A 12,438-nucleotide genomic window follows, 5' to 3' on the forward strand; every position below is an offset into this window, starting at 1 on the left:
CTGCTCTGCTCCAGCGAGACAGTCTCATGGATTCAACTCCAGCCAGGGACAGTGTTCAGTCTTCGGTGGGAAGGGAACGTGCCCTCCTGGAGCTAGAGGGGAGGTGGTTTATATGGACAGAAATCCCCACTCTGGTCCAGGGCCTCACTCCTGGACAGATTGGTCTGTCCTCATGCAAATGAGAACTCCAAATCATCATAGTTTGACTGGTCCAAAAAGCACCGTCCCGATTGGTCAGAATGGAGCCTCTCTGCTTGGTTAGTGAAGATGGGGTGGAGGGAGAATATAGCTATATAGCTGCACAGCTCCGATTGGATGGGAAGCCTCCGCCCTATTGGTTGAAATTCTATTCCAGGAACTCCTTTTCAGGGCTGGCTCAGATGACACAAACTCGGTGCAGGCTCCTCCCTGAAGTATAGTTTGTGAGAGGTCCCTGTATGCAAATGGTTGTTAGGCTCTGCTTATTAATTTTTTTAATTTGAGCTCCATTAGCCACCAAGAGCCCTTTTTAGTAAGTATCTTCTTTTTCAGGGTCCACATATATTGATTTTTTTTAATTAAACAATATTTCTAAACTTTAAAAAAATTGTAATAAATTGTGAGAGTCTGTGCAAACATTAAAGTCATCTGTAAATAATTATAATTTTAAATTCTTTACAACTATCTTCTTTTTCAGCCTGGCAAAGTGTCCCAGGCCAGTGCTGGATAGAGAGAGTGTTAGTTTGCTGGGGCTGCCGTAACAGCCTACCAGGACCTGGGAGGCCTATACAGCGTAGGTGCATTGTCTCACAGTCTGAGGGGAGAGTCTGAGGTCCCGGTGATGGCAGTGATGGTCCTTCTGGGGGAGAATCTGTTCCCGCCTCTCCCCTCGCTCTGGGGCCTCGGGTCTTCTGTGGCTCTACTGTCCTTCCTCCTGTGTATCCATCTCTGTGCCTGAATCTCCCCTTTTTCTAAGGACACCAGTCCCATTGGATCAGGGCCCACCTAATGACCTCATCTTAATCTGACCATGCGCAGAGACCCTATTGCCACAAAGGGTCATCCTCACAGGACTGGGAGGCAGGACTTCATATTTAGGGGAACATAATGTAATCCATAACAGACGGTGATAATCTTGTTCTTTGTTTTCTGTTTTTTCTCTTTTAACTTGTAAACATGATTGTGCTAATTAATATTTAATACTTTTGAATATGAGTAAGAATGACTGATTATTTTTCCTTTTCCTACATCCTTATCTGGTTTGGATATCAAAGTTATACTTTATGCTGGCTTTATAAAATGAAGTGGGATACGTTCCCTCATTTGAATTTGTTTTCCTAGACTTGGCAGCGTGCCGTGGGAAGTAGCAGGACCTCTGAAAGCCTAGATGGCTGTGGTAAAGAACACAGAAAATGTTTTCTGGAGCTTTGGGTGATATAAAAATCTGCTGCCGGGCCCATGTAGCCCGGAGAACAGCATTGCTGTAGAGCTGAGGCTTGGGAATCATGAAGAGCTGCAGGGAAGCTGCCCCAGCGACATTTCTTTTATCAGTGGCAACGGGCGTGAATTAAAAGGAAATTTTCTGGCCCTGACCGGTTTGGCTCAGCGGACAGAGCCTCAGCCTGCGGACTGAAGGGTCCCAGGTTCGATTCCAGTCAATGGCACGTACCTTGGTTGCAGGCACATCCCTGGTGTGCAGGGGGCAGCTGACCAATGTTTCTCTTTCATCGATGTTTCTAACTCTCTATCTCTCTCCCTTCTCCTCTGTAAAAATAAATAAAATATATATAATTTTTAAAAAGAAGAGAAAAGGTAAAGTTTCTGTGTACAACTGTAGAAGAAAATTAGTATTTTTATATTAGCATTTTGAAAGACACTCTGATTCTCGTTGTCGCCAGTGGCAATGTGCATACTTGTATTTGGAAGAAAATAATTACTGATATTTTCATTTTGGACCTTAGCACATGTTGCTTTATGTTGTTACTTGATTGTTTTTCTAGTCCTGTCTCCTTAATGAGATTGGGAGACTCTTGGGATATGGAAGTGTTTCCTGAAATTTTATTTTACAACTTAGAGGTGCTTGTTGCATGTGTAGAACCTTTTTTAAAAAACTGTTGTCCATGAATGTACTATTTTTAAGTCTCCCTGACTAGGTATATACTTTGGAATTTTGAGAAAAATATTAAAATGTTGATCTTTTAAATATAACCTTGCTTTAAAGGTGACATTCTAACAAAAAGTTAGTTTAAACTTCAGGTCAGTTTGAGGTCACACAGTAAAATGTAAATTGTACACCTTAGAGAAATTTTTTTTAAAAATATATTTTATTGATTTTTCACAGAGAGGAAGAGAGACGGATAGAGAGTTAGAAACATCGATGAGAAATGTTGATGAGAGAGAAACATCCATCAGCTGCCTCTTGCACACCCCCTACTGGGGATGTGCCCGCAACCAAGGTACATGCCCTTGACCGGAATCGAACCTGGGACCTTTGAGTCCACAGGCCGAGGCTCTATTCACTGAGCCAAACCGGTTTCGGCTGAAATTTTTAATTTTATTACCATGTTAAAACCTCTCAATTCAGCCCCTAGTAAGTTGGGTTTAATAATAATACAGGTTTGACCAAAAGCCTATCTTTTATGATTCATATTTAATCTAAGTAAATTTATCACATGAACTAGATCATGGAGAAAATTTCTCCACTGCCTAGAGCACATATGTCAAACACAAGGCCCGCGGGCCAAATCCAGCCCGCCAGGCCTTGCAATGTGGCCCACACCGCGCTGTCATCACTGCACTCCGCTGTCAGTTTATGACATTGTCAGTTTATGACTGTTCAGTAAACCATTCGGCCCGCGATTTAGGCTGGATTTTAGATTTTGGCCTCTTCTCTGATTGAGTTCGACACCCCTAGCCTAGAGGAATAAACCCTTTTTAAATACCAGATTGTTACCTTTCCCTTACCTCTGTGCAGTTCTGTTTTGGCAGCTGTGACGTTCATAACAGGATTGTGGGTAGTCACCATGTTGTGCATTAGGTCTCTAGGAATTATTCATCTCCTCGTTCTAGGTTCCTGCCCTTAAACACCATCTCCCCCCCCCACCCTCCCCACTCCTCAGCTCCTGGTAACCACCGTATATGTGACAACATCTTTATCCAGTCATCTGCTGACGCTTTGAGATCTTATTGTAATGTTCTGTGGATATACACCAGAAACGGGAAACGGAACTGCTGGGTCACATGGCAGTTCTGTTTTTACTTTCCGAGGAACTCCACACTGGGATCCATGGTGGCTGCCCCGATTCACATCCCCACCAGCAGTGCCCACGGTTCCTTTGCCGCTACATCCTCACCAGCATTTGTTATCTCTGGTCTTCTCGATGATAGCACTGTGATAGGGGTTTTGGTTTGCATTTCCCTGATAATTACTAATGTGTGTGTTTTCATGTGCCAGTTGGGCATTGAATATCTTCTTTGGGAAATATCTTCTATTTATTTCTCTGGCCACTTCTATGGGCTGTTTTTTAAAAAATTAGTAATTTTGAGAGAGAAAAGAAGGGAGAGGGGAAGAGAGAGAGAAAGGTCGATGAGAGAGAAACATCGACCAGCTGCCTCCTGCATACCCGTGACCGGGGATGTGCCTGCAACCAAGGTACATGCCCTTGATCGGAATCGAACCTGGCACCTTTCAGTCCACAGGCCGACGCTCTATCCACTGAGCCAAACTGGTTTCGGCTGATTTCTGATGTTTTCTAACATTGTTATTTTTGTTTGTTTTTTAATAGATTTTATTTGATTTTTTACAGAGAGGAAGAGAGAGAGGGATAGAGAGTTAGAAACATTGATGAGAGAGAAACATCGATCAGCTGCCTCCTGCACACTCCCTACTGGGGATGTGCCTGCAACCAAGGTACATGCCCTTGACCGGAATCGAACCTGGGGCCTTTCAGTCCGCAGACCAACACTCTATCCACTGAGCCATACCAGTTTCGGCACATTGTTATGTTTCTAATGTTATATCTCTAAAGTTAATATCTAATATTTGTGATCTTACTAATGCCGACTTACTATTTTCTGGTTGTTTTGTGTTTTATTGTTCCCTTTTCTTCAGTTTCTGCCTCCCTTTGTAAATTGGTGATTTTCCACGGTGATATGCTCTGCATCTCCATTATTTCCTGTGCATCTGCCCTACATTTTGGCTTTGTGGTACCACGAAGCTTACATAAGACATAACATAGTAACTGCCCATTCTAAGCTGCTAGCAATTCAACTTAGATCATCTACAAAAGCCCCACCCTTTCACTCCCCTTTTTATAGTTTTGATGTCATCACTCACCTCTTTCATTCGTTAACAGGTAATAGCTGTGGTTATTGTAATACTTACTTCCTTTGACCTTTATGCTGTGTTACGTGGTTGGTCCATCACCCTGTTCGTACTGAGTTCTCTAAGTCTGACTATGCGCACCTCTACTGGTCTTTGTGTCTTTATGTACATCCTCAAGTTGCTGGTGAGCGTCTTTTCACTTCAGCTTAAAGAACTCCTTTCAGCATTTCTCTCTCTCTCTCTCTCTCTCTCTCTCTCTCTCTCTCTCTCTCTCTCTCTCTCTCTTTAGAGAGTGGGAGGGAGGGGGAAAGATATGAGAGAGATACATTGATTGGTTGCCTCCCACAGGAACCCTGGGCTGGGGATCCAACCTGCCACCCAGGTATGTGCCCTTGACTGGAATTAAACCCTAACCCATGGCCTAACCAGTTTGGCTCGGTGGAGAGAGCATCAGCCTGCGGACTCAAGGGACCCAGGTTTGATTGTGGTCAAGGGTATGTACCTTGGTTGTGGGCATATCCCCAGTAGGGAGTGTACAGGAGGCTGCTGATTGATGTTTCTCTCTATCCCTCTTCCTTCCTCTCTGTAAAAAAAAAAAAAAAATCAATAAAATATACTTAAAAAAAAATAAACCCTAACCTTTCAATGCGTAGGCCAATGCGCTAACTACTGAGCAATGCTGGCCAGGGCTCTGTTTAGCGTTTCTTGCAAGGCTGGTCCAGTGATGGTTTTGTTTGGGAAAGCCTTTACCTCTTCATGTCGGAAGGATAACTTTGCCAGGCAGAGTTTTCTTGGCTGGCAATTTTTATCCTTCCTCACTTCAAATATTCCTCCTCTCTCCTGGCTTGTAGGGTTTCTGCAGGGAAATCTGCTGATAACCTAATAGGGTTCTTTGTTTGTAGGTTATGGTGTCCCCTCCCCACCCAGCTACTTCTAGATTAGTTTTGTTTTGGACAGTTTCTTATGTGTCTTGGAAATTTTTTTTTTTAAATTGAGATAATAAGGTGATTTATTAGCTTTCTGAGCTTTGATATCCAGTTGTCTTCCTGGGTTTAAGAAATTGTCAGCTATTATTTTATATATATATACTAGTGGTCCCAGAGTCAAGTCCCCACCCACTCACATGTGCCTCAAAATCGTGTGAGACCCAGACTTGGTCAAAACCCCCACATTGGGTTAGATCCAGACCCGGTCAGTGGCACTGCTGGGAAGGGGGCATGGCCTCAGCTCCCCTGGCCTAGCACTGGGACAGGGGGCGTGGCCTGAGGTCCCCCAGATGGGGCGAGGGGCGTGCCTTGAGGATCCCCAGTCAAGCCCCACCAGGTGGGGGACACGGCCTGAGTTCCCCCAACCCAGCACTGGGAGTGCACCTTGAGGTCCCCTGCCAAGCCCCGCTGGGTGGGGGACAAGCCCCGCTGGGTGGGGGACAAGCCCCGCTGGGTGGGGGACATGGCCTGAGGTCCCCCAGCCTGGCACGGGCACCCTCGTGGGGAAGAATCCGAGGAAGCGAGGGTGGTTCTGCCCAGTGTTCCTGACAAGGGCGGGGGGCAGGGCTTGGCAACACCATGCATGCGTCCCACCATTCACCACATGCCGGGCCGCAAGGGTCGTTCCTGCCTTTTCCAGTTTCATGTTGTCTGTGGGAGTACGTGTGCTTGCCTTCTGCTCACAGGTGTGTCTCCTCCGAGTGCGAGGAAGCCCACATGGACCGCAGCACCCTCCCCTCTTGGATGGATGAGCGCTGGCCCTCCTGCTGGCCTCTCCATTGGTCTGGGGCCGTGGTCGGCAAACTGCGGCTCGAGAGCCACATGCGGCTCTTTGGCCCCTTCAGTGTGGCTCTTCCACAAAATACCATGGCCTGGGCGAGTCCACTTTGAAGAAGTGGCGTTAGAAGAAACTTAAGTTTAAAAAATTTGGCTCTCAGAAGAAATTTCAGTGATTGTACTGTTGATAGTTGGCTCTGTTGCCTCATGAGTTTGCCGACCACTGGTCTGGGGGGAGGAGGCACGTGGGAACCCTGCGCCTTCAGTGTTTCTAGCAGAGTGAACGCTGTGCTTCCTCTCCCTGCCGTTGTGACTGAGGGTCAGCGCGTGTTTGCTGTGATGGGGAATGGCCGTGCTCGCCCTGTCGGTAAGCAGTCTCCCTCCTCTCCCTGCAGACCAGCGGGCGTGATGGGCACCAAGGCCTTCACGCTGGTGTCCGCCGTGGAGCGGGAGCTGCTGATGGGCGACAAGGAGCGCGTCAGCATCGAGTGCGTGGAGTGCTGCGGCAAGAACCTCTACGTGGGCACCAACGACTGCTCCATCCACCACTTCCTGCTGGAGGAGCAGAGCCTGCCGGCCGGCACCACCGCCTTCACGGCCACCAAGCAGCTGCAGCGGCACCTGGGCCTGCGCAAGCCAGTGAGCGAGCTGCGCGCCGCCTCGGCCCTGCACAGGCTGCTGGTGCTGTGCGACTGCTCCATCTCCCTGGTGCACATGCTGAGCCTGGAGCCCGTGCCCTCCGGCGCCCGCATCAAGGGCGCCGTGGCCTTGGCCCTGAACGAGAACCCGGTGAGCGGGGACCCGTTCTGCGTGGAGGTCTGCACCATCTCCGTGAAGCGCCGGACCATCCAGGTGTTCCTGGTGTACGAGGACCGGGTCCAGATCGTCCGCGAGGTGTCCACGCCGGAGCAGCCCCTGGCCGTGGCCGTGGACGGCCACTTCCTGTGCCTGGCCCTGACCACGCAGTACATCATCCTCAACTACAGCACGGGCGCCGCCCAGGACCTGTTTCCCTACTGCAGCGAGGAGAAGCGCCCCATCGTCAAGCGGATCGGGCGGCAGGAGTTCCTGCTGGCGGGCCCGGGAGGACTGGGTGAGCTCCTGCTGGCGCCCGCCGCCCTCGCCTCCGCCTGCCCATTCTCTGCAGTTACCTCCACAACTTCACGCTGAGATCAGGGTGGTCACGTAACCAGTGTCTTTTAAATTATTTTCCAATTCCAGTTCACATTCCATATTACTTTGTCTTAGTGTCAGGTGTACAGCATCGCACGCGGTTAGACAGCCATGTATCTCACACACCCACCAGGCACCGTACATAGTTATTATAACGCTAGAGACCCGGTGCACGAATTCCTGGCCTGCGGGATCAGGCCCAGACTGGCTCTCCAACATCCCTCGAGGGGTCCTGAATTGCAAGAGGGTGCGGGCCAGATAGAGGGACCCCACTGATGCATGATTGGGGCCGGGGAGGGACATAGAAGGTTGGCCAGCCAGGGAGGGGCCATGGGAGGGCCCCAGGCGTGTCTGACCCGACTTGCTCAGTCCCGATTGGCCGGATCCCAGCAGCAAGCTAATCCCCCTCCCCTTCCAAGCTAACCTACTGGTTGGAGTGTCTGCACCCTGGTGATCAGTGCATGTCATAACAATTGGCTGACCAGGCACTTAATATATTAGGCTTTTATTATATCGGCTTATTGACTGTTTTCCTGTGCTGTGCCTCACATCCTGTGACTATTTTCTAACTGCCAATCTGCACTTCTCAATCCCTTCACCTTTTTCATCAAGTTCCCCAGCCCCCCTCCCCTCTGACAACACGCAGTCTGTATCTGTGAGTCTGTGTCTGTTTCATTTGTTCTCTAGTTTTATGTTGTGTTGATATGGAGCCAGATTTGCTCTGGGGAGAAGATCCTTTAAGTAAATAACTGTAAAATAAAGGTCCGCAGCCTTCCGGGTAAGGTTTCCTCTGGTGCGTGGGGGTGTCATGGATTGGTTTTGCTCTTCAGTCTCTAAGGATTTCAGTAGCTCACCGATAGGTCTTTTCAGATGCAGAGACTCAGTGTTACTGACATAATTTTCTCTTAATTGACTGAGATTCCATCCCGGCAAGAAGGATCTATAGCCAGCACCTTGAGAGGGCTGTGGGGGTTTTGTAAGGTCTTCCTCATTCTCTGCCCGGCCACGCTGAAGCTAAGAATCAGAGCTACCGACTTCACTGGCAACCTGTGATGTTTACTTCCGCAGGGTGGCTCCCCAGGGTGTGGGCAGGGGTGTGAGGTGCGGGTGTGAGTGGCTCCCTCAGGGTGTGAGGTGTGGTTGTGTGAGGTGCGGGTGTGAGTGGCTCCCTCAGGGTGTGAGGTGTGGGTGTGTGAGGTGTGGGTGTGTGAGGTGCAGGTGTGGGTGGCTCCCTCAGGGTGTGGGCAGGGGTGTGAGGTGCGGGTGTGGGTGTCTCCCTCAGGGTGTGGGCAGGGGTGTGAGGTGCGGGTGTGTGAGGTGCAGGTGTGCACAGTCTGTGGTGCTAGGGCTCTGTGATGTGCATGCACGCGTGTGGAAGTGTGTTCGTGTTCACTTTCCAGTTTGTGTGAGTCAGATTAATTCCAGGCCTAGACATTACAACTTCTGTTCAGTTTCTCGTATCTTTAGGTTCCCTCATCCTTCTCTTTTATTTTTCTTTAATTTTCTGTTGTAAAAGCGGGATCATTTCCGTTGCATGTTGTTGAATATGTGAGGCTGACTTTTGTGTCTCCTGCAAACTGGGAACAGGAGAGGTTTGGTCAGATTCAAGTGTCGTTTTTGCTGGTTTCTGAGGAGAGGCAAGACTTGCCGAAACCAGTTTGGCTCAGTGGATAGAGCATCTGCCTGCGGACTCAAAGGTCCCGGGTTCGATTCCGATCAAGGGCATGTACCTTGGTTGCGGATACATCCCCAGTAGGGGGTGTGCAAGAGGCAGCTGATCGATGATTCTCTCTCATCGATGTTTCTAACTCTCTATCCCTCTCACTTCCTCTCTGTGAAAAATCAATAAAATATATATATATATATATATATATATATATATATATATATATATATATATATATAAAGACTTATTCAGCCGGGACCGGTTTGGCTCAGTGGATAGAGCGTCGGCCTGCGGACTGAAAGGTCCCGGGTTCAATTCCGGGCAAGGGCATGTACCTTGGTTGTGGGCACATCCCCGGTGGGGGGTGTGCAAGAGGCAGCTGATCGATGATTCTCTCTCATCGATGTTTCTAACTCTCTATCCCTCTCTCTTCCTCTCTCTGAAAAATCAATAAAATATATTTTTTAAAAAAAAGAAAAAGACTTATTCATAGGCAGGGAACTTCTGTCAGGTTACACACTTTCTTGTGATTGTGTCTGGGTTGTTAATAGTTATTGCTGAGTATTGCCTATGTATTTTTAAAAACAATATATTTCTTTATTGATTTCAGAGAGGAAGGGAGAGGGAGAGAAAGAGAGAAAGATCAATGGTGAGAGAGAATCACTGATTGGCTGCCTCCTGCACGTCCCCTCCCTCACCCCCCCCCCCCCCCCACTGGGGATCGAGCTTGCAGCCTGGGCATGTGCCCTTGGCTGGAATGAACCTGGGACCCTTACGTCCGCAGGCTGACACTCTGTCCACTGAGCCACACTGGCTAGGGCCTGCCTACAGTTTTAAATCTACAAACTAGTGGCAACATTCTCTCTGTCCCTCCTTCACGTGTGAACTGTGGTTCCTTGAGGAAGAGAAATGCCTCTATTTGGGCAGGAGGAGGTTTTCAATAAGGTGATCCCTCTGTCTTCCAGAAGTGACCTTTTAACACTATAATTAGGAACCACGGATTTTAATATATACAGTGTACTTGCAGCCAAGCCATCGTCCGTGGTGGGCGTTTGTTAAGGTTGAAGGATAATCCCTTCCCATGGCCCTGCACTGCGATAGCTTCCTTGCCTTTAGGATGACAAGGTGCTCCGAGTTCACCTGGCACTTTCTGCCCTAGACCGGTTTCCCACGTCGCCAAGGAGCCCTGCCGTTTAGAGACCACAGTCTGGGTGCCAGAGGAGCTTCTGGCCATTGTTTCTAGGCCTCTTCAGTGGACAGAGCTCAGAAGTTTGTTTTTAAATGTTATTTATTCCATTTTATTGCTTTGAGAGAGAGGAAGGGAGAGAGATAGAGAGAAACATCAGTGTGAGAAGTAACATCAATCGATTGCCTCCCATGTGTGCCTGAGTCAAACTCACCACATTTGGCAGTCCGTGGACACGGACTGTTCTGCCACTTGTTTACATCTTCCTCTCTCTCTCTTTTAGGTCTTGTAGTTTTCTGAGTACAAGTCTTTTACCTCCTTGGTTAAGTTTATTCCTAGTTGCGTTGGACCATTTTTAATTAAATTCAAAATATCATGGCAGTTAACTGGTTAAAGTCCTCTAGAAAGTTTTAAAATATATTTATGTGTTTCTATATTGGGCGCATATATGTTCACATGATCCCTTTAGTATTACGTAGTGACCTATGTCGTCTCTTGTGATGGCCTTCACTTTGAAGTCTATTTTGTCAGATATGAGTGTTGCTACCCCAGCTTTTTTTTCTTTTCTATTTGCGTGGAAAGTTCTTTTCCATCACTTTACTCTCATTCATCCTGTGTGAATCTTTTTTTCTGAGCTGCGTCTCTAGTTGACAACATATAGTTGAGTCTTGTTTTTGTATCCATCCAGCTATGCCTTTTGATTGGAGCATTTAATCCATTTACATTTAGGGTTATTATTGATAGGTACTTATTGATTGCCATTTTAATTCTGTATGCTTAGGTTTCTCTTTCTTCTTCTCGTGACAGCAGTCCCTTTAGCGTTTCTTGCATTGCTGGTTTGGTGATAATGAAATCCTTTATCCCTTTTTTTTTTTTTTTTTTTGTCTGGGAAGCTCTTTATTTGACCATCTATTTTGAATGATAGCCTTGCTGGATATAGTTGTCTTGGTTCCAGATCCTTGCTTTTCATTACCGTAAGTACTTTATGCCTTTCTCTCCTGGAGAATTTCTATTGAGATGTCAGGTGTCAGCCTTTTGGGAGCTTGTTTGTAGGTAGCAGTTTGCTTTTCTCTTGCTGCCTTTAAGGTTCTCTCTTTGTCTTATAGTTTTTGGCATCTTAATTATGATAGTCTGGGCATGGGCCTATTTGCGTTCTTCTTGCTTGGGACTCTGTGCCTCCTGAACTTGTGTGATGTTTACCTTCACCAGGTTAGGAAAGTTTTCTGCCATTATTTCTTCAAACACATTCTCTATCCCTTGCTCCCTTTCTTCCCCTTCTGGTTCACTTATTATGCGAATACTGTACATTTCATGATGGCTCCCTTAAGCTGTCTTCCTGTTTTTTAATGGTTTTTTTCTTCTTGGTTCTGATTGAGTGATTTTTATACCCTGTCTTCTAATTCACTGATCCGATCCTCAGCCACTCCTAATCTGCTATGTATTCCTTCTAATGTGTTCTTTATTTGTGCTATGTCTTTCTTTATTTCTGGTTTCATAGTTACTATATCTTTTCTCTTGCTGTTGAGCATCTTTATTATCATTTTTCTTACTCTATATCAGATAAAGTTTTTATCTCCATTTTATTTTTCTCTTCTTCTGGAGAATTCTCTTATTCTTTCATTTGGGGATTGTTACTTTGTCTCCTCATTTTGGCTGCCTGTTTGGGTTTGTGACTTTGTATTAGATAGATCTGTTACACCTCTCAATCTTTAGTGTAGGATAGTCAAACACTGTTTCTGACCTAATTAGATCAGGCAAAGACTCTGAGTCTCTGGAGACTGCTTCTGCTTGCAGACTGATTGGATTTAGTCTCAACTATCCCTACAGATATGACAAGAGTTTTCCCCAACAGGGTGGGGCAATTGCTTCTGCTGGGAGGCTAATTCTAATTCTCAGTCTCTTAATGGGCCTCAGTAACTCCACACTGTGGGACAAGGTACTTTCCAATAGAGTCTGTCAACTGTCTTCCCCCCAGGCAAAGCTGCCTGTATAGCAAATGTCTGTGTGAGAAAGATGACCTCCACAGCATGAGGGAATGACTGAGCACTGGAAACTGGGGTGTCTAACTTTTGAAGTAAACCCCAGAGCCTCCAATCTTGACTTCTGCTCATACAGCTCCAGTTCACTCTGCCCTCCTTCTGCTGGAGCACAAGGTGAGTGGCTACACAAGGAATTTTGTGTGTTGGCCCTTTAAGACGGTGCCTGCATTTCTAGCCATCTCTCCCTGACAGACAGCAACCCTGCTGCTTTTCACAGCCAGATGTTATGTGGTCACCTTTCTCAATTCTGGTGCTTTCAGCTTGGGGCTTAGATCCCAGAGTTCTCAATGGAAACCCCTTCCCCTTCA

General features: G+C 47.1%; 1 protein-coding gene across 1 annotated transcript in view; it reads left to right on the forward strand.

Moving 5' to 3' along the window:
• TGFBRAP1 (transforming growth factor beta receptor associated protein 1) overlaps positions 1-12,438 on the forward strand; it is a 45,019-nt gene that overhangs the window by 9,555 nt on the left and 23,026 nt on the right. Inside the window, exon 2 of the mRNA XM_084900899.1 lies at positions 6,462-7,159. Coding sequence (XP_084757025.1) covers positions 6,475-7,159 — 685 coding nt within the window. The 5' untranslated portion in view covers positions 6,462-6,474. The remainder of the gene's footprint in view (positions 1-6,461; positions 7,160-12,438) is intronic.

Source organism: Pipistrellus hanaki (genome assembly GCF_964339955.1).
Source record: "Pipistrellus hanaki genome assembly, chromosome: 12".
NCBI classification, from domain to species: domain Eukaryota; kingdom Metazoa; phylum Chordata; class Mammalia; order Chiroptera; family Vespertilionidae; genus Pipistrellus; species Pipistrellus hanaki.